Source organism: Ambystoma mexicanum, chromosome 2q (genome assembly GCF_040938575.1).
Source record: "Ambystoma mexicanum isolate Mex_15411 chromosome 2q, UKY_AmexF1_1, whole genome shotgun sequence".
Classification (NCBI taxonomy): domain Eukaryota; kingdom Metazoa; phylum Chordata; class Amphibia; order Caudata; family Ambystomatidae; genus Ambystoma; species Ambystoma mexicanum.
In genome coordinates this window covers 869,366,616-869,390,947 of record NC_090924.1, presented here as the reverse complement: position 1 = coordinate 869,390,947, position 24,332 = coordinate 869,366,616, and the positions used below count along the sequence as shown (strand labels likewise).

Here is a 24,332-nt window from a genome sequence, read left to right as displayed (position 1 = left end):
GCTGTGCCCTGCCACCTGAGAGAGAGATCACCAGGGACTAGTCAGTGAGACACCCTTTGGTTTCTCACAACTGATAGAAGAAAATTGATAGTATGTTTACAGAATTAAATTCCTTTGTATGAGTTTTTAGGTGCATGAACTTGCATGAATGTTTCCATTTATGTGTTTACATTTATGAATTCTTCGATATGCATGTTTATTAATTTTATAATCATGAGCATTTGAAATGTAAATTGTAGAGTGTAAATTTAAGTTTCAACTGCTATCTCACTAAATTTAAAAAATCCTTTCATGGAGAAAGATTAAAGTAAAAAATGATCAAAAGGATCCAACCTGCATAACCAATGAAGTTAAATGACTGTTGAGGTTTTGATGCCTTAAACCTCTGATGCAGGAAAATAAACTTTTGGACTGCGTGAATCCTGGACAGCACATTTGGAGATATGGTGCATACTTTGACACTCTGAGAGCATTAAAATTTTCTGAAATTCTAGTTCTGTGGGCCTACTGCTTTTAATTATGGCTCTGGATGAAGGGATCACACCGGTTTAAAATCCAGATAATGGTATATTAACCAAATATTATTATATTAAAATGCATGCTGATATCCTGATTTCTAATCTCCTATCAAAAATGGTTTACCAGTTCTAGAAAACCTTATTCCTTTTGTGTTTAGAAACAAACATGGGCTTGCATAAGATCACAGTCAGCCTTGTCTTAATGGATTTGATAGCAGTTAGACTGCCAAGAAATGTTAATATTCTGACATATGTCAAATTAACAAATTGGAAATCCATACAAAAACATTGGTGTTTGAAAATGAAGATAAATAAAACAGTGAATAGGTCATGGTAAGAACATAATGACATTTCTTCCTAGTGTTTACTTCCTGGGGTTAGGGGCTACTGGCAGGCTGAGACTGAATCCACATTGGGAGATGCAAATGAAAAGGCCCATAGTGTAGTTGAATTGGTTCTTAATTCTTCATGGATTCATGGGTGCTACTCTCATAACTCATTGATTAATATGTCCATAGCGAAAATAAAGTTTGAGAGCATTTTTTGTAAATGTGCCTTGCTTTTGGCTAAGAGTACAGAAATGATAATTACCCATTAGAAGCTTCTTTTAACCATCATCAAGAATCTAGCAGTCAAGCAATGTTTGACATATTTACATTAAGTACAAGGCACAAGCAGTTCAACCAGGAATTGTTGGTTTATGATTCTTATTATTTTATTTTTATGTATATTTTCGGTTTGTCTTTTTTAGAAGTATTGTAAAAATCCAATAGCAAATATAAAAAATTCAATTAAAGAATATATATATATATATCATTCAATTTAATATTTTATCCAAAGGCAGAAACTCACTGTGGTTGGCAGGGAGAGTTCACAAAGAGTGGGCGCAATACTCGAGCATAAGAGGTTCTGATCTAGCAGAAAAGAATACCTCATCAACTCAATATAGTTAAAGAAAGTAGGAGTTTTGAAGTTTGTAATTGCAACTGATGGGTGGATCCTGTATACTGGATTTTCAAATGGATGAAGCAAATGATCAACATGTATATGAAGGATGATCTGCTCTGTGTGGAAATGTGTTAAAACGTTTCTTTTGTCGCCATCCGCCCTAATCTTCAGCTTTGCAGACATTGGAGACAGCAAAATTGTTTTGGGGCATCAAACAATAAAAAGGACACTCTATTCGTAGATCACAAAAGATTCCTATGTGCACTGTTCTTGCTTTCAAAACTATGATGAACAAATGCTACCTGCAAAGGCAGTGAGGGTCTGAGGAACACGTTTTTATCTATTCCATGACCCTAATAGGGCAGTTCATAAATTAATCAAAAGAGCAATCACCAAAGTATTATAAAAATCTCTTTAAATACTTTGCAAATTAGTCACAATGCCACTTTCCCCCTCTCTAAATCCCAATTAATTTATTTGATTAACTCACTTTTTTTCCTTCCTGCAAGTCAAATCCCAGTTAACCCATACGCTTAAAAGTGCCCAATTCTCAAATTACCCTCTAAAATCATGTATTCATTTTACAAATATAATAAAGCTCAAAAAACCAAAAACCAAAAAGTGTTGCAATTCAACTAAGCATCAATCACATTGAATCTGAACTTGAAAATAAAGTTAAATGAATCATTCAGTTCTAGAAGCCAAAGCTGCCGTAGTGTTTGGGACTCCTCAGATGTGATTCATTGCTCTCAAGCACATCGGATGTGAATCATGCTTCAAAGACATAGGATGTGACTTGTGTTTCTTGGACAGCTTTGAGGAATCAGACCACAAAGGTCAATGAGGCAGACCCATTAATTCTTTAAGTACATTTTTGTAAAGTTTTAGTTTATTAGCAATACATTAGCTTACTGCAGTCATTATTCCCAAAAATGCCCTCCCCTCCATAATTGACCCACAAAAGCTGAATATAAGCAAAATCAAAGTCCTACAGGACACCTGAATATATAATCTAATGTTCGATTAAGCTAAAAACAAAACTAGGTTCTAAACATAAAACATATGGCTGGTTCACACAAATGGTTTTCAGCAGTGCCATTGCTTCAATGGCAATAAATAGGAGAAGGTGCAAACATTGCATCCTATCATTTATATTTCACTGCTCCTATTTTGAACAGATTTACTTTTGCAGAGGTTATTTCACATTAGACAAAAACAAGTCTCCAGTTACTCCACCACAAGGTCACAAAGGAGCTGGGAAAGCCACACTGAAGTACAAGCCTTAGCCAAGAGCATGCGTCACAATTTCCCGTCCTCTCGTCTAGCTATCTTTCCCTCCATTGTAACCTCAAGAAAAGAAAGGGCGAAACAATGTGGAAATGAAAAGTGAAGGAAGAAATTAAATGAGATGAAGGGAAATGGACAGAGAGGGAAAAACAAAACACAGAAAGTGATGTACAGAAGGACATGATAAATGATTATTGGAAGAAAGGAGGGTCTATGTGTCCATAAAGAATAAACCTATTTGGAAAATAATAAACCATTCCCACCACTAACTCTGCTATAAACATTAACAAAACAGAATCACTTGTGGTGCACAATTATTATTACCTAAAAGGCTAAACAGGCAAACATTGTATGTAATCTGAATGAAGCTAATCCTCATAAAATGTATGCACTAAATAGTACGACTTACTTAGTAGCTCATATGATCCAGTCCATAGTTTCTTATGCCATCCCCACCGCCACTATTACTTTTGTTATTAAACCAGCAGGTATTTGAATGTCTTCTGTCCAAAGTATGACTATGGGAGTGGTAAGAAATGGCAGACACTGATAAGTGTGAGAAACCAGAAGGCGTCTCACCCACTAGTCCCTGGGGATCTGTCATCCAGGTGGCCAGGACATGGACAAGACACAGTATCCCCTTCCCCATTACACCTTTACCCCACCTACCAAGTAAGATATTTAGGAACTAAACCCCCAAACCCTTTACAACACAAACACTTTCTCACTGACAGTCTGTTATAAGAGAAAACAGACTAACACCCAAGCCTTATACCTGACGTGTCCCAATAAAATGGTCAGGCAATTACTGACCATCACACACACCTGACTTTCATTAAGCTTGCCCACATGGATAAAAGGCTGAGAGCACACTCTGAACGAGGCAAAACACACGAGGAAACAGCAGTTCCAAGATGGCAGCTTAACGAGAAGAGAAAGACGACCAAACAGAAGGGGATCGCAAGGAGGGAAGTTCCCTTGACCTTTTTGACAAGGAACCGTTGCTTTCATGAGCTCTCGAGATTGAAAAGCGTAAGACCAGGAAAAGAGACTGAAGAATCCTGCATTGTGTGTTGGAGATACCAGGGGCCCTCCTGTGTCAAAAATGAAGGCAGGAGAATCGCCAGCCGCCATCGTTCCCACCTTGGCTTCAAGAACAAAACAGCGTCAGTGAAATCAAAACAGCCTTTGAATTGGGGAAACTGATACAACACCGGTCTGTGTTGAAGCCGAGGTTGCAAGCAGCAACGTTATATGGCGAGCGCTGGAACGAACATTGTATGAAATATGTGTGATAAAAGACGCAAGTAAAGTTGAACTGCTGATGAGTGATTCAACTTTGAAACCAAGATATGATACCTTTGACAGAGTGGTTTGGCACTGCGTGTGTGCTCAATCGAAAGTCTCTCTAAGGTATCCGAAAAGTGAAAGAGTTGTAGAGAATTGGGAATTGAAGTGGTCCTGCGATGGGTCAAGCTAAATCCTGCGCACAGTCGAAAGTCTTTGAAGTTGATACAGTAAAGAAAGTTTATGGCAAAGTAGATAAAGTGGGCAGAGGGAGATCAATTGAAAGCTTTGTGGTAAAAGGGGGTCCGATGGATGGGGGGCCAGGGTGAAGCGAAAATCAACCGAGAATGTTGTTTTGTGTTAGAGTGTGTCTGAGCCCAGCAGAGGGGGACCCACGGCGAATCAAAAATCACCCAAGAAGTTGTACACGAGAATCCCGAGGAGAAAGGAATTTTTAAATGTTCATTTGTTGATTCAGGCCCTGTGAAAAAGAGACTTTGAATGACAAAGAGACTTTGGCACAGAAGGCCATGATGTTGAAGTTTTGAACTGCACCCTCATGCTAGAGAAACCAGAGACTGTGCTAAATTAAACGTGGGGAAGGGAAGCCAACGGCTTGAATTTCCTGACATATAATTTCTTGAACACTTTCTTTTGCATACCATTGTTTCCCACACTATTTGTATTTAGAAGGATTGGCAATAGGTTTATTAGTATATGCCCTTTTATTTTGACAAGACACCACTAGGACTGTGTTATTATTATGTGATGGTCGTAGCTTGCTCCCATCTTTAGATTTAGGATTAGATAGGTGTTTTTCAAACCCAGGTGAAGTTCAATAATCACCCTTGAACTGTGATCACTTATGTCTCTCTTACTGTTTAATACCATGCCTTCCTTACATAGGGAAATACTAATTAAAATGTTATGCATCTGAATGAAGACAAAAACAATGGAACAGTCTAGATCTTTGAAAAAATTAGACCTTTGGCCACTGTATTTCTGCAGGCTTTGTAATGCAACCACCGCAACTAAATATTTTCCCAGATTGTGTACAAGAGCTTAGGTCATCCCATTATACAAGAAGGGGGGTGCGAGTTAGCGGCCAATTATTGTCCTATATCCTTATTAGACGCATCAGGGAAAATATTTGCTAGAGCGCTTCTGGGGATGTTAAAGCTTTGGATGGATAATAATGAAATACCAAACCATCTACAAGCAGGCTTCAGGGATAATACAAGTACAGTTGACCAATGCTTTTGCCTATACTTGCTTATGTGTAAGTATGTTAAATTAAGGAAAATAAATATATATGCCCTGTTCATAGATCTATGAACTGCATTCGACTGTGTACCAGGTATGAAACTAATGTCCAGTTTACAGGACCAGGGAATTCTACAAGATCTGTTGTCGGCAATGGGAGCAATGTTCGAAAGGCACTTGTGGATGATGAGAAGTGATCTGAGGGTAATTCTGTCTCCTATTGGGAGCCAGTGGGCGTCCTGTCTAAAGCTAGAGATGTGGGAGGACCGAAGAATGCTCAGTACAGCTCTTAAGGCATTGTTCTGAAGAACCTGGAGTTTGTTCAGGTTGTGCTCAGCAGTGCCTAGGAAGAGGATGTTACAGTAGTCAATTTTAGAGAGCAGTAATGCCCAGGCTAAGGTAATGCAGCTATTGGGCGAGAGGAAAGACTTGTAAGCATTCATCAGCTTGTTTGTGTAAGCCGTAGAAGATGCAGTGAAGTTCACTTGCTTTTTGAGAGAGAAAGTAGAATCCAAGTATACCCCTAAAGTTTGGATTTCTTTGGCCACTTTGATCAGGGTTCCATCAATGTTGTTGGGTGCATAACGAGGGTCAAGTTTGTTTAGTCGTGGGTGGGGTCTGACGAGAAGGAGCTCAGTTTTCTCGTCATTGAGGCATAGACTGTGGTAAGCCATTCACACCTGGATCTCCAGGTATAAGTCGTTAATCAATATGGAGTCCTCTTCGTAGCACCCTGACAACGTGATGAGAACCTGAGTATCGTCAGCATAGTTTGTGTATGAGACACCCAGGTTGAGACGGTCGAACAGGGGCTTCGTGAAAATATTATAGAGGGTTGGTGATATGCATGATCCTTGCGGGACACCGCAGTAGATAGGGATAGGGTCAGCTGATGCCGAAGGTGAGAAGATCCTAGTGATGCGATTAGAAAGGAAAGATTATACCCAGGTGGAAACCTCACCAGAGAAGGCAGCTGCTGATGCCAAATGCTCGGTGAGGATCCGGTGGTCAACAAGGTCGAAAGCTGCCGAAAGGTAGAGCAGCAGGAGTATGACTAGCTTGCGGTTGTCCTTCGCCTCATCCATCCGGATTTTGAGGTCCAGAAGTGCTGTTTCTGTTCCGTGCCTTGGCCTAAATCCCGATTGTCTGAGGCCCAGTAAGTTTTTGTCCTCCAGCTGTTTCTGTATTTGTAGATAGGCCACTCTGTCTAAAATCTTTAGGATGTAGGGAACAGTGGTGCTAGTCCTGTAGTTGGTGGGATTGTTGGGGTCGAGATTGTTTTTTTTTTTTAGGAGGGGCATGACCCAGGCCTCCTTAAGGCTGTTGGGTACTGAGCTAGTTTCGAAGGAAAAGTTGATTATGGCTGTTATGAAAGGGGCCAATTTGTTGGCGCCTTCCTGAATGATAGTGGCTAGGCCTAAATCCCCTTGGCACCTTGACGGCTAGAGGCCTTTGATGATGTTTTCTACTTCTTTGGTCGAGACCGGAGAGAAGGAGAAGGGTGGGCATGTAGGGGTCTTGTGGATGGGAGGTGGAGCGGTATTGGCGTTTTTAGCCAAGCAGTTCTTTTTTTGCTCAATTCTGGATAGGAGCATGGGCAATTTTATCTGCAAGAGCTTTTTGGATTTTAGCGCACCAGTCTGCGTCTTTCACACAAGATTCTGCAGGTGTAGGGGGTGACTCAAGTTCTCTAAGGATATTGAAGAGCTCTTTCTATATTTGGCATTGAGGATTCTATTGTCATAGGTCTCTTTCTTAGCGGTGAGGATAGCTGTTTTATAGGTGGAAGCAGCTGCAGAGAAGAGTGCTTTGTTAGAGGAGTTGGGCATTTTTCTCCATGTGGATTCTGCCACTCGTTTGGCGTTCCGAAGGATTTTCAGTTCAGGGGTAAACTATTTGTTAAGATGGGCTACTGGTTTAGGTTTGGTGAGTTTAATGGGAGCAATGCTGTCTACTGCTGTTTCAAGCGTTTTGTTGTAAAGGTCGACTAGTTTATTTGCATCTAAGTCTGTGTAGTTTGCAGGGATAAGGATGTTATGGATTAATGGGCGTAATCTTTGCAATGTTATGTTACGGTTGTTCCTGGCGAGGGTTTGCGGAGCGGTGGCCGGTGCAGTGCTAGTAGGGGCATTTCCTTGATGCAGAAGGATATGACGTGGTGGTTTGTTTTGAAGGATGGTGGTAGCGCAGTTGTAGTCGGCCAATCGATCCAGGGTTCTGCCTTTATTATGCATCGGTGCTGTGACGCAGTGCTTCAAACCAAGTTGGGAGATTGTGTTTTCCAGCGCTAAGGCATTTGAGTCATTAGCATGTACCTACATGTACAGAACAGGAAAACCCTCGCGATTTATTTATTTATTTATTTATTTACAATTGTATAGCGCACTTACAGCCCAGGGGCATCGAGGCGCTGTTACAAGAAGTCTTACATGAAAATGGAATTGAATGAGTACAGGTGACCGGAGGTCTCTTAGGTGCAGGTACATAGAAAGCCAGTGGATGGTACATGAAGGGTAGGTGAGACTGAAACAGTCAGGTGGGTATGTAATCAACAGTACATCAGAGATCACAAGGCAGTGGAACATGAACAGTTATACAAAAAGCTTGGTTTTGTTGGCTTTGCAGAAAGCTTGGTGTGATTCGATCATCCTTAGGTGAGAGGGGAGAGCGTTCCAATGAGTGGCGGCCAGAGTGGGAAAGCTAGACCCACAGTGCGGATTCTAAGTGACTTGGGATTGACGATAGTGTTGAAGTAGCTTTTTCTCAGGGGCCTTGCGGAGGTGTGCTTGATGATTCTTTGGGCAAGGTAGGGTGGTGCCAGGTCGTGAAGGCATTTGTGTGTAAGAGAGAGAGTTTTAAAGATGATTCGCTCTTTGCCTGTCTCCGTACTGTAGAGATGTGGTCTTTCCTAAATGTGCCTGTAGCCGCTCTAAGGGTGTTGTTTTGCACCAGTTGGAGTTTAGCAAGGTTCTTACACGAGGTGCCTGCCAAGAGGGCATTGCAATAGTCCAACCTTGATCCAATTATTGCCCTGGCTATAGTAAGGCAGTTCTGCTGGGATAAGAATGGCCTGGCTGCATTGAGCACTTTGGAGTAGTAGGCGGATGAGGAGGCAACAGCGTTGACCTGTCTTTCCATGGTCCGAGTCAAGGTAGACCCCAAGCGTCTTAACATTATGGGAGACCTTGATGGGGATGTTGTCAATAGTAAAGGACATGTATTGCTGATCCATATTGTCCAATGTAGTTGGTGAAACAATTAGGAGGATTTCCATTTTCTCACTGTTTAGGCAGAGCCAATTATCCGCCATCCATGACTGAATTGTGGAGTAAATGGTGTTGAGGGTGATTAGATCCTCTTTGTAGTTGCCAGTGAGTGGAATAAGCACCTGTGTGTCATCCGCGTAGTTGGTGTACGAGATGCACAGAGAGTCCAGGATGCTGAATAGGGGCCTAGTGAAGAGGTTGTAGAGGGTGGGCGCAATGCAGGAACTTTGTGGTACCCCACATTTGATGATGCTGGGGGTGGCAGAGGCTGAGTCTGAGAAGACTTTCATGGCCCTTTCTTGAAGAAAGGAGGTAATCCAGGCACAAGCTTTGGGGGAGAAGTTGGCTGCAGTGGCAATATCGCGGCAAAGGGTGTTATGCTCTACCAGGTCAAAAGCCGCTGATAAATCAAGGAGCAGTAAGAGTGCAGGTTTGCCTGAGTCTCTGTGATCGTCCATTTGATTTTTTAGATCTAGAAGGGCTGTTTCAGTGCCATGTCATGGGCGGAAGCCAGATTGCCGCAGGCCTAGGAGACGGTTATCTTTGAGAAATTTCTGGACTTGCAGGTAGACTGCTTTGTCAAGGATTTTTAGGAGGAACGGGATGGTGGTAATGGGCCTATAATTCCCTGGAACCAATGGGTCTAGGGACGTTTTTTTGAGGAGTGGGTGAACCCAGGTTTCGTTGAGGTCTTAGGGGACAAGGGCAGTTTTGAAAGATGAGTTGATAAAGGCAGTTATGACGGGGGCGAGGAGGTGTGCAGAGTCTTTAATGAGTTGTGCTGGGCAAGCATCGCCCTTACAGTTTGAGGGTTTGAGGGTTTTGAGCAAGGCAATGACTTCTAGTTCAGTCATTTCTTTGAAATCAAACGGTGGGGGACGGGTTAGAGTTAGAGGCTGCCAGCGTGTTATCCTGGAGGTCTGAGATGAGAAGGCTAAGGGCTTTTTGATGGCCTTTGATTTTGGTTTGGAGGGTGTTCAACTTGTCCAACATGGCTAACTGTATCTTGTTGCACCAATTCTCGTCCTTGAGGAGAGTGGGGGGTAGAAGGTTTCTCAAGCTCCCGGAATATGGTGAATATTTCTTTGGACCCTGATTTGGCATCGTTGATCTTAGAGTTAAACGATGCAGCTTTAGCTTGGATAATGTTAGTTTTGTAGTTTTTAGAGATGGCTTTAAAGGCATTCCTGGTGGTCTCCGAAGGGTTGGCTTGCCATCCAGAGAGTTCTCACCTTTTTTTTGCCCATTCGTCTAATAGGATCTTCGAGAACCAAGAATTAGAGTATTTGGCTTTTTTGGCTTTTTTGAGGGAGAGGGGGGCTATGGCGTTGACAGCTTGTGTGATGATGTCTTTGTAGGTGGTTGCAAGAGTGTCAGGGTTGTCGGAGAACAGTGCTTGGAGAGCGGGAACCGCTAAGAAGGGTGCAATGTTTTCTGCAGTGAGCTGCCTAGAGCTTCTCGCAAAGGCAGCACGGCAAGGGGTGGTAGACTTTGAGGAGGCTTTTTGGGAGAGGAGGTTGAATTGAATATAATGGTGGTCAGACCATGGGACGGGCGTGTTGGCAGTAACTTGGATGGTGCAGTTATGATGGGCAATCCAATCTAGGGTGCGCCCTTTACTGTGTGTGGGTTCATGAATGATTTGGGAGAAGCCCAAGGTGGTCAAGGCTTTCTTCACGGTAAAGGCATGGGAATCCGTAGGATCGTTAAGCCCTAGGTTTAGATCGCCGAGGAGCAGGACTCGTGAGGTCCTTTTGATGTTGTTAGATAATGAAAGGATAAGGTTTTCCTGGAAGTCGGCAATGGGCCCTGGGGGGCGATATATAATGTGCATAGAAAATGTGCAGTTGTGGGAGGTGTTCATTTTAAGAGGGAGGTAGTCGCAGCTAGGAATGATTTGACTATCAGCCTCCATGATGGAGAGGGATTCCCTTGCGTTAAGGCTGACACCACCACCTCTCTGGTGCATGCAGTCTTTTTGAGTATTGTAAGTGTAGCATTATAAATGGTACTATATCCTTGCCATTAGTTTGGAGTAACTTTGGCATATGTGCAGTTTTTGAAGCTTATGCCCTACCCTGAATGTTATGGTTATAATTATTTTTACGTTGGTCATACTCTCTAAACGTTTTTATTGCTGGACCAGGCCATTATAAAACTGTATATGAACTTACCTTGACATTTTATGCATTACTTGACTGAATCATGATGTTACTGGAAAGGAATTGCTATGAAGCATATTTTAGATTTAATGTGTTTATGATTGTTTTAAATGTTGATGGTTGTTGTGCTGTTATGGGTTTTATCTGAAGTAAAGCTTGATCGAACGGGTACAGTGTAGGGATATGAACACAGTTAAGTTAGGAGTCAGGTGATGGGAAATCTGGCAGTCACATTTTAAGCCACTGATCGACAGTTTTGGTGTATACATATTGTTATTACTATGTTAACGCTAAATGTGAAATTTCACAAACATGGCATGACAGCAAACAAAAATATGTGCATTGCAATCAATTATATAAGAAAAGGACAACTGCCTATGGTTATAAAGATACAATTCTCCAAAAACAATTGAAATAGCACAAGAAGACATAATGCAGTTGTACACAAACCTTCGGAGCATGAATCTTCGCTGCTAACACTAAGCCTCTCAGCATTGCCTTGAACATACTTGTTGTACAGCTTTATTCGTAATGCCCAGCTGAGATCTGGCTGCCTGACTGTATTCTTAAGGCGTCGTCTTGCATTGGCAAACCAGTTGGAAACCTAAAAAATAGAGTGTGTTAATTTAAAGAATTCCTATATTTTATAAACCAATCACGTTGTGTGACCAACTAAGTGAGTACAGATGATTACCAGGAATGTGCCACTTGGTTCATGCATCTTGACGTGAAGTGGGAAAACTGAATTGAGAGGTTGTAGATGTGACAATTCAAGATTGATATACATTGGACCTGTAGCAAAATACTGCCTACAATGCATGATTGGAAATCAAAATAAAATGTAATGAAAATATAACTAAAAATTGTTGAGAGGTACCCTCTTAATTGCAATGTCTACATACATTGTGTATTTATTCATATGTCAAGATATATCACTTATTGCTAGGAAAAATACCAAAATAATTCATTTTGATCACCATTACTCATAACTAATATTACTTTTTTGTGAAGCAACTTGTCTTTATTCAAAGGGTTAACTCACCACAGTTGGAAAGCATCCTGCTCAAGCTAAAAATGCTCCATTGTGCCACAAGAAAGCAAAGAAGAACATTGCCATCTTTTAAACCATGGCTATGGTAATCCACATGTAAATAATACCTATCTTATTCATGGACTCTTTTGCTTCTTGGAAGAAAGAATGGGGAAAAAAATCAAAATGCATGCATAAGCCCCGAACCATGCAAAACTGTAAGCATCGCAAACACTCATCACAGAATACCAAAGTAAACTACTGAGTAAAGAAAGGATGCTCTAGTTCCACAATGTTTAAAGCTAAAATTCCCCTTTGTCATCAATACATTTTTCTAGAGACTTCCTACCTGTAGGTTCCAACCAAATAATCCACTATATCTGAAATAAGTGATTTTGTACTAGAGCAAAACTGGAGCAAACTTATATTTGCAGTTTTCCTGCTCTTTACAAAAGAAGGAACCTAGTGTATGTATATTTTGCCCCACATTTTAAATCCAAAGATGTAACCGTTTTTGAGCCAAAACCATGTGTTTTTTTCTGATTACTTAAGTAGCATGTATAGGGCAATATTAGAGAAACTTTGTAGTTAACACTAGGGCATACATGTGTTTAGTGCAACAACATTCTTTCAATGCCCTTTTACACCAGGCAATGTTTTGTTCTAGCACTGGAGCAGAATTTGTCCCAGCAAGATTACATTTTAAAATATGTTAACACATTTCATATGGCCCATAGTGCACTAACGATTTGCTCCACTTTTGCCCTAATACACAAAACGTTATGTGACATGGTTGGACAATAAACTGTGTGTGCAATTTCCCATCAAGTAAACAGTACACACTTTCAAAAGGGAATTTGCCTGATGTGTATGTGACAATGAAAACTTTATATTGCATGGTCCCAATGTAATATATTGTATAAGAATGTAATAGGCATTCATAATGCGCCCTTTACCACCGTATAGATCCCTTGATGCTGAAGCTTGTCCAACTAGGGGATATGACACATTGTGCACAGACCCAGGTGTCGTGAGAAGAACACGTTTGGTCCATGCACAATAAAATTAACATGTTTACTCGGTTTTATCTCTTACCTCCCATTTTTATTTCCCCAAAAGAGAAACTAACCATATATTCATGTGCTGCAAATCTCCAAACCCAAATGACATAGGTATGGGCTGCCTGCATTAGTAGCACCGTTTATCAGCTGCTTCAGGTGTACCTGTTTCCTGCCCATATAGACTGCTTTCAGATCCTCTTAAGATATGTCAGCCATCAAAAATGAAAGTACCTAGCAGAGGTTGATCCGTGACAGGAAAGCGCCTGCCACTTCTAGAGAATAGTTTTCAAGCTCTCTGGGTATATAACAGAGCATGCCTTCAAATGAAATGCCAATAGCGTCAGGCATATTTACCACTACAAATATGAATGTTAACATGCAGGGAGATGCAACAAGCACTATCTTAAAAAGGGAAAGAAGAACAAATAACAAAGTAATTATTAGTGAAATAAAGCAAAGTGAATACCACTACTCTGGAGCATTTATTTCTTTTGGTTTATGACTGTATTAGTAACTGTTAAGTAATCACAATCCCACTCCCAATCCTCCTGTGAGGAAGTCATGGGCCAAGGACTTGTAGAAGTGAGAGAACAACCCTCCTATGTGTTAGACCTGGGATATCACAGCATGTAAGATCAGTTGCACTATCAGAGGAGAGGCAAAGGCCCACTCAGGTAGACTTTGCTCTCCTTTTGTAAGCTAGGAGGAGGTCAAAGCATAACATTGCAAGAGGTAAAGGGCAATTTAAGAAACAACATAGTAAAGAATGTACATAATAAAGGATGGTGCTCCGAGGCAAAAGAAATAACATAAATAATAACAATGTATCAGTGAGCAATTACTGTTCATAAAATAGCAAGATTTCTCAGATTGAATCAAAATTGATCAAAAAGTCCAATATAGATTAAAGATATGGCTCTGTAATTAATGTGTTTTCTCAGGTCCCAGTACAGACTGTGTTCATGCAAGATTTGAGGGCTGGTCCTAGTTCGACCTTGCTGAATTGTGGAAAAGACTGTGGCCCATTTAAGTAGGCTATATTGAACTTAAATATTAAGATGGAGTAAAGATCTCTTAAGCAGAGCTCAAGGAAATGTCACTGAATTATATTTTATCATGCGTAGGTCATTTTGATGTGTGTTTGTGGTGAGGAGGGCTTTAAAATAAAGAGAAAATGAGGGAGCAAGTTCTTTAGTTGGCTGAAGCAGGAAGAATTGTCCTTGGATCAAGATCAATGCTTTCGTTGCTCTGGTACATTCTTTCATGGATGTCAAATTTGTATGGTAGCGCACGCTGGAGCAGAGGCTATTAGACACAGATGAGACTTCACCGGCTGAGTTCCACAAGACCCTCTCAGTCTATGTTCACAGCTCGACAGAGAAGCCTGTGCAAAATTAGAGTCTAGCATAATGTTTTAGTCAGTAATGGAAGGAGGCAGGCAACACTTGGTTTTTACGCAGCAATTCACCAGATTTGCAGCACCCCAGTTAGAGCACTTCTTACCACTGATAGGGAGCCACAATCCAGCAGTGCTGGAGTAATGACTCTCAACAAGCAACAAAGCTGTGGGCATAATACCCTACTGTCATCGCTACTTGTTGCTAAATGGATGCCTCCCCTTTGAAGGGGAGGGAAGGAGAACAGTTTCCAGCCCAGGAGACTGAAAAGGAGCAATTTAACATATAAAAGCAGAACCATTGTCGGACAGATTTAGAGAAACCCAATGAAGCAGGAGTCCCAAGAAGGGTGGGGTGGTTGACATGGCAAAGGCAGCAGAGAGATCAAGTAGGATAAGAATGGAAGAGAGTTAAGCATGGCAAGCAGACATGACAGAGTTAGTGATATATAGCAGCATGGGTTTGCTAGAGTGCATGGGTTAAAAACCAGATTTGTGTAAGGGAAGAAGAGACTGGTGATCAACGTAGGCAGAAGCTTGAGAGTTCACCACACATTCCAGAATTTACAAGAGAAAAGAGAGACGAAAAACAAGCTAAAGGTTGGACAGTAAAGAAAGATCACGCAAGGGTTTTTCCAGTATAGGGAGAATTGCAACATGCTTGAAGACTGAAGAAAAGGTGGAAGTCGAGATGGATGAGCTGAGAAGGGCAGTCAAGAAGGGTGTGAGAAGGGGAAGACTTTGTCAATAAGCCCTGAGACAGCGGGCCAATACTGCCCCAGGTAATGCCCCTGTGGCCCATAGTTACAGGCCCAAGTGTAGCAAGGGTCTTAATGAGGCCCAGGAGAAAAATCCTTGCGGATGCGTTTCGGACACAAAAATAAATATGGCCACCGGGAAAGGGAAAACGCACTGTTCGCAGCTCGTTCGCTCCTGAGAAAGGAAGGTAAGTGGAGTTGGGAACGAGGGGAGGGGATAGTTTGCAGGGGGGGGTGGAGAGAAAAAACATACCCGAGTCCCCGGCGGGGGACGAAGGTAGCCTCCAGCCTTGGGGGAGGCTCAGAGCAGGGATTGCCCCATTTCAAGCCTTCTCATTGGCTAAGGGGCAGCCACGCCCCCTGCCGGGAACAAACGCAGGCATGTACATACGTGCGTGTAAGGGATTCCCGGCCAGGTTATGCCCCAGTGAGGGCAATCAGAATGCTTGTTACATTCTGATTGAACCTCACCGGGTACTAATTCAGGGATACGGGAAGAAAAATTGGGATTATAGGGGGAAGCAGTAGGATGAGCACAGGCAAGAAAATGAGTCATGTCAAAGTCGGATAAGAGAGTGATGGAGGATGGAGACTGAAGGAGAAAAGGAGGATGAGAAATAGAAGTGTAAGGTGGGGAAGATGTTGAGGAAAATGTAAAAGAAGAGCATAGCTGAAAAGCTTTGTTAATGAAAATGTTAGCAAGATCAGAGGATTAGATAAGGAAAGGAAGCAGCATTAGAAGAAGGGGAGAGAAGAGTTGATCCAATTGCTGAGAAGGTTGACACTGATAATGAGAGTAAAACAGGATAAGATCCGAAAAATATTGCTTCTTTGAAGCAAAGAGAGAGGAGTCATAAGAGGAATGGAGTGGCAGACATAGGGAGAGATCAAAGAGGGAATGAGATTATTTCTCCAATGACCTTCTGTGCATCGAAGGGAGGAGCATAGGGAACGGAGGTGAGGAGAAAGCCAGGATTGTGAAGGTTTGTGAGAGGAAGGAAAAAGATAGGCAGGGTAGAGGGAATCAAGGGTGGAAGAAAGCGAGAAATGTAGGTGAGAAAGAGCAGAATTGGTGGGAAGAGGAGTGGTTTATTAATTATTAACAAGTATTTTCGAAAGACAATTACACCAGTTGTTCAAAGATTTCATATGATGCTATTCTATTTATGCTGGTCTTAAAAAGTATTTACAGTATTCTAACAGATTTGTTGTTTACTGTACTACGTCCGAAATCGGTGTTCCTGAAGAATACAGGTTTAAATGGTCCATGGTTTATAAAATAAACATCATTGGTAATATCACTGATCACTTAAGGTGCTACAAAAACATTACACTGAGTGAATGAGTGGGATCGTTTCGAAAATTGCTTAAAATAGGTAGTGCTGAAAGTTAGGTGTTAATGTTCTTTTATAAAAATTCAGCTTTAGAAAATGGGATAAACTCAATTGAGGCAGGCAAACTCAATTGAGGCAGGCAATAAAAAGTGCTTCCTTTTGCTAGCTATTTCAAATACACAGACATTCTTCTGATAAATTATCTAAGCAGTCTGTGTCACTGGTGGGTCTTAATAGCTCAGTGAAGGAAGGGGATATCTGTTGCTTTAAATAAATTATTTTTCTTCTTTGGGATGGAGTGAATTTCTTCTCTTTCTTTGGAAGAGGAAGTGTTTGAGCTTTTTATGCAAAATGTAAAGCTGATTGCAGAGTGTCCCTCTGAATAGCTTTTGAATGGGGGGTGACCCTACGGATCTCATTCAAGAGGTGAATAATCTTTGCCATAAGGAATGCCCCTTCATTGATTATCAATCTCAACAGTGAGATTTAATTTATACTTGGGTTCCATGTAATCATGGAAATTGCATGTTTGCCAATCCCAAATTGCCTATTTCTTTGACACTCCCACTTGCTCCTCTGGCATGTCCTCCCTTCTTCCCTTACCTACCTTATCCTTGCCACCCTTGCCACACTTTTGGAGATGACATTTTTTGTGATCTTGATTTCAGAGATCTGTCATTTCACTGATACCCCACTTCTGTCGCCCACAGTGAAACTGATCAATTTTGTTAACAACAATAGAGTGTTTTTAAGACATCAGCCATCTTATGTATGTCACGGAATATGAAAAACAAAACTGGCATTTAGGACATTTGTCATGCAGATATGAAGATATTACATACATAATTGGCCAAATCAATGGATTTTCACGTAGAACTGTCTTAGATTTTAGCATCAAGATATTATTTACAGAATTTCAGATCGTTTTGGTGTGCGTAGCTCTACAGAAGAATAATGGACTTCTGTGCTGTTATTGCTTGAAGATCAATGGCAATCTATAAACACTAATTAAATCTCCAAAGAGTTTTTACGCAGAGAGTCCCATATTGGAACTGCCTTCAAGAATGTTTATGGCTTTTTCATAGACAATAGCTATCAATACAATAGAATTGGAACTAAGAGATAAAAGTTAGCAAAATAAGCAGTAAGCGTATTCATTAAACATTGCTCCTTGAAGGTCCCGCAATAGCAAAGTAATGTCCCATGTTGGCACTAAATACTATGCAGATGTGTACTGACTGATTAATTAGGCATGTAGCTACCTCTGCTGTAGGCGCTAGTTATGCAGCTCATTCGATGCCACTGCATTCCAAAAGGACTTCACAAAAGCAGCAGTTTTGGGATAGTTTCAGGTAGCACTGACTACAGTTTTCATGTCTGCCCATTTCGATTCACTCACATTTACCTTTACAATCTTCAAGAGCAAGAGCATTATTTTACAAAGCTATGTATTTTACATGTTTTTTTCAGCATTCATTTTTTAAGTTACATATGATTTCATCACAACGTGTCATACTTGATAGTAAATGTAGTAACAATCTGCCTGTAAGTCAAGGACGATGCCTGTCACGTTCAACCACATATGTGATTACGTTAAGGCATGTCAACATTATCCCCAGGTTATGGTTAAGTGACAATCAACTGAATCTGACTTTTGTAAACTCATCTTGAAGTGTTCCCCTTGCTGTCAAGTTATAGTGAGCTCAACAAACAAAAAATGGGTATTGTCACACTTGTTCAATTTTGACTTCGGAAAATAAAATGGAGTCATGCTGATGCTGTGCTTCGAACAGGAAAGCCTGGTCAAAACGAGTACATGCCATGTGGATTAAATTCAACTGTGCTCAGGAAAATCATATTACTGCGCCTGAATAAAGTGAGTCACTTCCCTGGCTTAAAATCAGACACAGTGTCATTTCCAGTTTGGTGTTTAAGGATTTGGACGATTGACACAGTTGTTAATTTTATTTTATTTTTAAATCGTTGATGGAAAAGGAACATGACTTCTACACCTCTATAATAGTGGGTTGGATTTTACTCAAGCGCAGCAACAATAGTGCATACAATTAGAACATTATATTCGAAATGTCAAGACATTTTTCATCCACCTTTGTAGACATAAACCCTCATTCCAAGTTAATGCACTTACTGTCGCTGTCGCCCGATATCCCGTTATTCCCATAGAGTCCAATAGGACTCCATGGGATGGGATTTCCTGAATCACTGGCACCGTTAGTAACAGTGCTGGTGATTCGGGCATTTATTTTCCGGTAGGGGCCTGAACTCCCGGCAGGTCAGGCCTGCCGGGAGATCCATGGCCCCCACCAGCAAACTTGAAGTGTGCTGGTCTGGGAAAAATGCTGGAGCCGGAATTACAAGCATTTTTTCCAGGCCCTATAGTGTCTGCACATTTACCAAGTTATGGGCTGCTACAAATGTATGAGGATTCCTCGAGGAAATATTGTGAACTATTTTGTTTAGAGAGAATAGGAAAATGTATGGTGTATTCAAAAAATTATAGTATACCAATGTAACAAGTGCCTACCATAAAGGAAAATGGGGCGGGAAGGAGCGGTAGTAGAGGGGGTAGGCAACTGCAGCCCTCCAGATATTTTGGTATATGACTCCCATGATCCCTCAACATGGACTATGCTGCCTAGGGCTGATGGGAGTAGTGGGAGAAAAAAAAAACGTGGAGCGCAGGTTGCCCATCAATGGTACTAATGACAAATAAATGTTACATTAAATAGCTTCCTGTAAATCAAGGGCATTGAAACTCAATGCATGTAGTAAATGAAATAAAACCAACTTAGATGAAATAAATACACTTGCATTAACTTGTTGGAAAATTAAGCCTGACGATGCCATTGTACATTAAGCCGTATTGGTTCATTCAATATCACCATAGGGCTAAGTTATGCAACAAGAGCGTAAAACACATCTTACCCATGTGTTGTATCACAAAAGACGGTTCCTGGGAACGAATGAGAGGCTCTTTTGAAAGCCCATGAGTTTGTAGTGGTGCAATTGAATGATTTGTGATCAAACTACAAGATTGTCATATCAAAGTGTGCATTTATTCTCTACGGAAATAATATATGTTTACCTGTACGAGGGTCATCTGTGAACCAAGTGCCAAAAGTATCTTCTCAGTTTTGGTGGGGTAGGGGTTATCTCTGTGCTTGTAGAGCCACTGCTTCAGGGGACGTGCCATGTCCTGAAGTGCCTGCCTCTTGTGCCTCACCTTGCCGCCGTTCCCGCGAGAACTGTGCAAAAAACAAACAATGCGCTAACTGTCATCAACCATAAATCATGCACACTGTAAAGCCAAAACTATGACATAAATATAGTAAATGAAGAAGGAGGGATACAATACATGTACCATTGTCTAGTGATAAGTGACTTTTGGAGAGTAATAAATGGGTTGCTTTGTGTATGTGGAAAATTGAGGGGGGCAAGTGATGTTTTACTCCCTTCTCTTGGGGAAACTGCTAGTATCAGTCTGTAGGAGTATTTTGTGATTTTGTGGCTTAGTCTCTGTAACTCTTCAAGCGGACTATTGACTTTTCCCTCTTCCATGGGAATCCTATTTAGGAATCTTTTATAGGCTCTATATTCCTGGTTGCTGGGTTCAGTGTATTCCTAGAAGACACTGTTCTTCTGGTAGGCCTGCCTTGCAGAGTAATTATAGGTCAACTTGTTTTTTCATACTTGCTTTTGTACAAAGTTCAATTGGATACTACCTCTGAACTCTGGCTCATAATGTTCTCTCTCTTTATTATTATATTCTTCTTGTACAGAATGTGTAGTTTCCTTGCCCCTTCCCATGGTATTGTTATCCACTGTTCTTTTCTTTTAACATACAGATTTTTAGAAATATTTTCTCTTTTATCACAACACTAACTTCCTCAGCTACAGAATTGACTTTATCTCATCATTTCTATTGAGACAAGTTGGATGCATGGTATAATGATTCACTCAGGGCCTCACGTTATTCCCGTACTCCCCGTTACGTTCGACTATGAACAAGAACCTCTTCCTTGGGAGCCTTGTACCTCGGGGACCGTCTCTCTTGTCCTGGACCCCTGTTGGCCTAGGCTTTGCTGGTGTTTCCTTTCTTAGCTTTTCTCCTCTCCTCGCTGTGTCTCAGTGCCCTGATGAGTGAACAGACACCCTGCAGTGGTATACCTCAGGTGGTATCAGTGATTGATTGTGGACCGGCTGTCCACCACGCATCCTTCGCGGTCATGCCGCCACTTTCCTCCGGGCTCCTGCCCTTTCGGCTTCTCATGCTGTGGATTCGCTTTAGTGCTGGCGTCTCACTCTCTGGTACCATGCAAGTTTGAATCTCACGGGTCTCCTGGTTTACGCTTACTCTGCTGTCTCCAAGTGTCACGCAGCTCGGGGCATTCCCTTGCCTGCGGAGACATCCCTTTCGCTCCTCAGGTGCAGCTCGGGGCTTTACTGCTCATCAAGCACACACTATTAAACACACTCATCCCAGTGGATTGGATTTTAAGGGACATGTGCTTTTTCTATAGGATAATGACGTCTATTAAGTGTGTCTTCATCTCAGTGTTGGTTTTCAACAGTTTCTGTTATTGTAGAACAATCCACGTAGGTCATGGTTTGTATAGCTTTAGGGAGTCCCTCACAGGAACGGGAGTCCTTGTCACCAAAAGCGGGAGTATCTCCCATTGAGGTCCCACTTGCCTTAACCCCTACGGAGGGTGTTGCGAGCGGGCTCACCTCTCAAGCCTCACAGGGGGGCTCCCCCCCTTGGGGAGAAGGAAGAATGAATGAATTCCCTTGATTCATCACATTGCTCATTCCTGTTTATTTCGTGGCGTTCTGGGAAAAGTAACCCTGGACTTCACATTATAAATCCTGCTCTACAAGTCTGTGAATCCAGAAAAAAACAGGACTGGACAAACATCTCCAGAATGCAAAGAGGCATGTTGGCATGTATACACACTGTTGGTTTGCAAATTCTCTGATAAATTCAATTCTCGATTTTCACTAAATTTGCCAAACTAGAGGAGTGGGATTCAAATGTTAAGTGGAAGGCAAAAGTGATGTGGTGGATGTCAAGCTACATAAAAGGTTTTTTCTCACAATTTCCTGACAACTATCAAACCAATATTCTCCAGATTTGACAAGAATTCTGAGGAATCCCTGACGAGGTGCCATTATTAAAATGTTACCAACAGATGCAGTAGTATTTAAGAAAAGTATCAATTGCTAAGCACGTACACAATCTTTTCTTATAACATACGGAGGGAGCTTAGTTTGATCACAAAATATATTTATTGACATACTTCCTTATTTAAGCAATTTGAAATTGAGGCTGGACTCCACCCTTTGCTTGTATCCATCTGTTAAGCTTGTGATCATGTTTTTCACATCTGTTGTGTGATTCAATGAAATCTACAGCAAAACAGACTTTGGTGTTTCTTCTAATAACAATTACATCTAATTAAATCTTAATCTCAAAGGATACTACATCCAACCGCAGATTTGCAGATAAGTGACTGAAACAATGTTAATGTTCCTGTAGACTTGCAACAGTTAAATAGCAAGCTTTCGCAAAAATGAACGTGTTATATTTTAAAGAGATGACTGCACTTCACAAAACGTTACAAGGATGAAAATAATCAAAGTGACCCGAAATTTAAGACTATGCAGAATTTCTAAATAAGAAACATTATCTGCCTGTAAAACCCTCAAAAGAGACATATCCAAAACGTGTGTTTATGATTTGTTTGTGAGCCTCACAAAAGAAACGGTATGGCAAATGATTTGGAGGTCATCCTTTACACATAGACCTGTGTTGTATTGTTTGAAAATAATTGGCAGAAAAAGTCACGATCCACAGCGCTTGCATAAAACCAGTTAGACAGTAGGCAACAAAGCTGCAGGTGTCTGGGAAGTGTGGGTATACTGCCAGTATAGTTCCACTGAGGTAGATACAAATTGAATACGAGCGGGTCCTAGTCTCATGCGCCAACAAATTGCAAATAAGGGCTTGAAGTCCAAAAAGATTATTTCAAGAAACAGCCTGAGTCCAAAGGATTTATTCAAGGAACAGCCTGACACGTGTTTCGAGCCTTATCCGGCTCTTCATCTGAGGCAAAAATTTGACTAAAATACAGAACAGAATAACCAAAAAAATAATTTTGCAACATACATTGTTGAAAGGAAATACAAATCGCCACACAATAAGATAAAGAAAGAACAAAAAGCGGCATAACATACAGGGACAAAAACAAGAGGTAAGTATGCCAAATCACATAAGTGCAATTTCAAAATGAGTTAGTGCAAGGCAAAGAGAAACCCCATTAAGCATGAAGCAACACAAAAAGAAAAAATGGTTTAAAACAATACCACATTTGGATGGAGTTCATTGGGAGGTAGGTGTATAATAACCAAGGAGAACAAAAAGGAGAAAAGGGGGAACAAATAATGCGAAAGTTACAATTATGACAGGTGACTACAGCAGCGCAATCCAAAAACAGCATACCTAATTAATTTTTTTAAATGTATTAAATAAGGTGTATAGATATTATATATTTTATCGACTTGTATTTAGAAAACCCCACAAGCCTAAGGAAGTTTACCTTGACTTGATGAAGGACCAGGTAATTATGATGTGAGGACAGTGCTAAGAAAACTCTGCGGAAGTAAAAATAGCTTAAGGGGATTGCCCAAGTTGAAATAAAATGAAAGAAGGAAAGCGATAGGTAAATTAAATTGCATACCTCAAAGCTTCGCGATTGCGGTAGTGCTGTAATGAAAGGGGAAAAGTGAAAAGAACTAAATGAATGCACTAAAAAGCCAATTCATCTTGTATATAATCAGGATCAACACTTTATAAGACAACGAGTGATAGATCCATTCATATGAAAAGGTGGGCACGCAACTACAAAGCATGCCAATTAATTTCGTGAAAGTAGCCGGACATAGATTGCTTGATTGAAAAGCTAAATAGAACAAATTACCTAAATTGAGTGATTGTGAGCCACAGGGACCGTGGAAGAACGTCTTACCTGGACGGCTGAGCGCGTATAATGGCAACAAGTGAACGCAGAGACCGCAGTAATAAAAAACGGACTAAATAGATAAGACCTCCGAGAGGGAGGCAGAAATTAATGGCCCGTACGTGGCCATAAGCTAACTAGTGCATGCTAGGTGTACTCGAAAGCTAAATTCAAGCAAGGAAAGTTAATGCGAGGTGATGGACAATGCCAAAGTAGAATTAGATTAACTTAAATGGCTGCAGAATTAGGGGGTCAGATAGAAGCCATTCAATTCGCTACTTAGGCAAAAGAGATTAGAAGGCAACGTATTATTCATGAAGAATTATGAAAAATGACACACTGCAAAAGGACTTGCGCGAGCATGGGATTGTCTAGAGAAATCCAATGAAAAGGAAAAGGATAAAGGAAGGATATAGTTGACTAATTCATTTGGATAAACAAGGCAAAACCTGAAAGGGGAACAACAATTAAGGAAAAGTCAACTGAGGAACGAGTGAGAGATAAGACGGGAGTAATTACCCAAGCTAAGAAAAAGGCACTGTTAATGAGTGCGCTGCTGGTAGTCATCTAAAAAGGGCGCATTAAGACCCAAGATACAATAAATGACTGTCAACAATACACATAAGCGGTGCTATACAAAATGGTTTACAACTAAATCAAAGGAACTGTTTATGATTGCGCTACTGGGGGTGATCCAATAGGCGCATTAGAACCAAAATATAATGAAATATAATGAAAACAATGGCACCAGTATGCATGGTCAATGTAATACAGAATGGTTTACAGGAAGGTGGCAAATTCATGGTCAGAATTTAATCCATTGAACACAGTACGATATTTGCAAATTAATCTTGCTTCTAATTGACGTAATTTCAATGTTAAATTGCCACCTCTAGGGGGCAGTGTCACTTTGCATAGACCCACAAAACGAATGTCATCTTTACAGTCCAATTGATGTGAATTTTGCCAGTGATTGGCTAGAGGG

The 24,332-nt window shown here is 41.0% G+C and overlaps 1 protein-coding gene across 2 annotated transcripts in view; it reads right to left on the bottom strand.

Annotated features, from left to right (window-relative positions):
* Positions 1-24,332, bottom strand: part of MKX (mohawk homeobox) — a 381,505-nt gene that overhangs the window by 307,615 nt on the left and 49,558 nt on the right. For both annotated transcript variants that reach the window (XM_069648109.1, XM_069648111.1), the window contains exons 3-4: positions 19,417-19,576; positions 11,182-11,335 (exon numbers count right to left, since the gene is read on the bottom strand). In XM_069648109.1, coding sequence (XP_069504210.1) covers positions 11,182-11,335; positions 19,417-19,576 — 314 coding nt within the window. The remainder of the gene's footprint in view (positions 1-11,181; positions 11,336-19,416; positions 19,577-24,332) is intronic.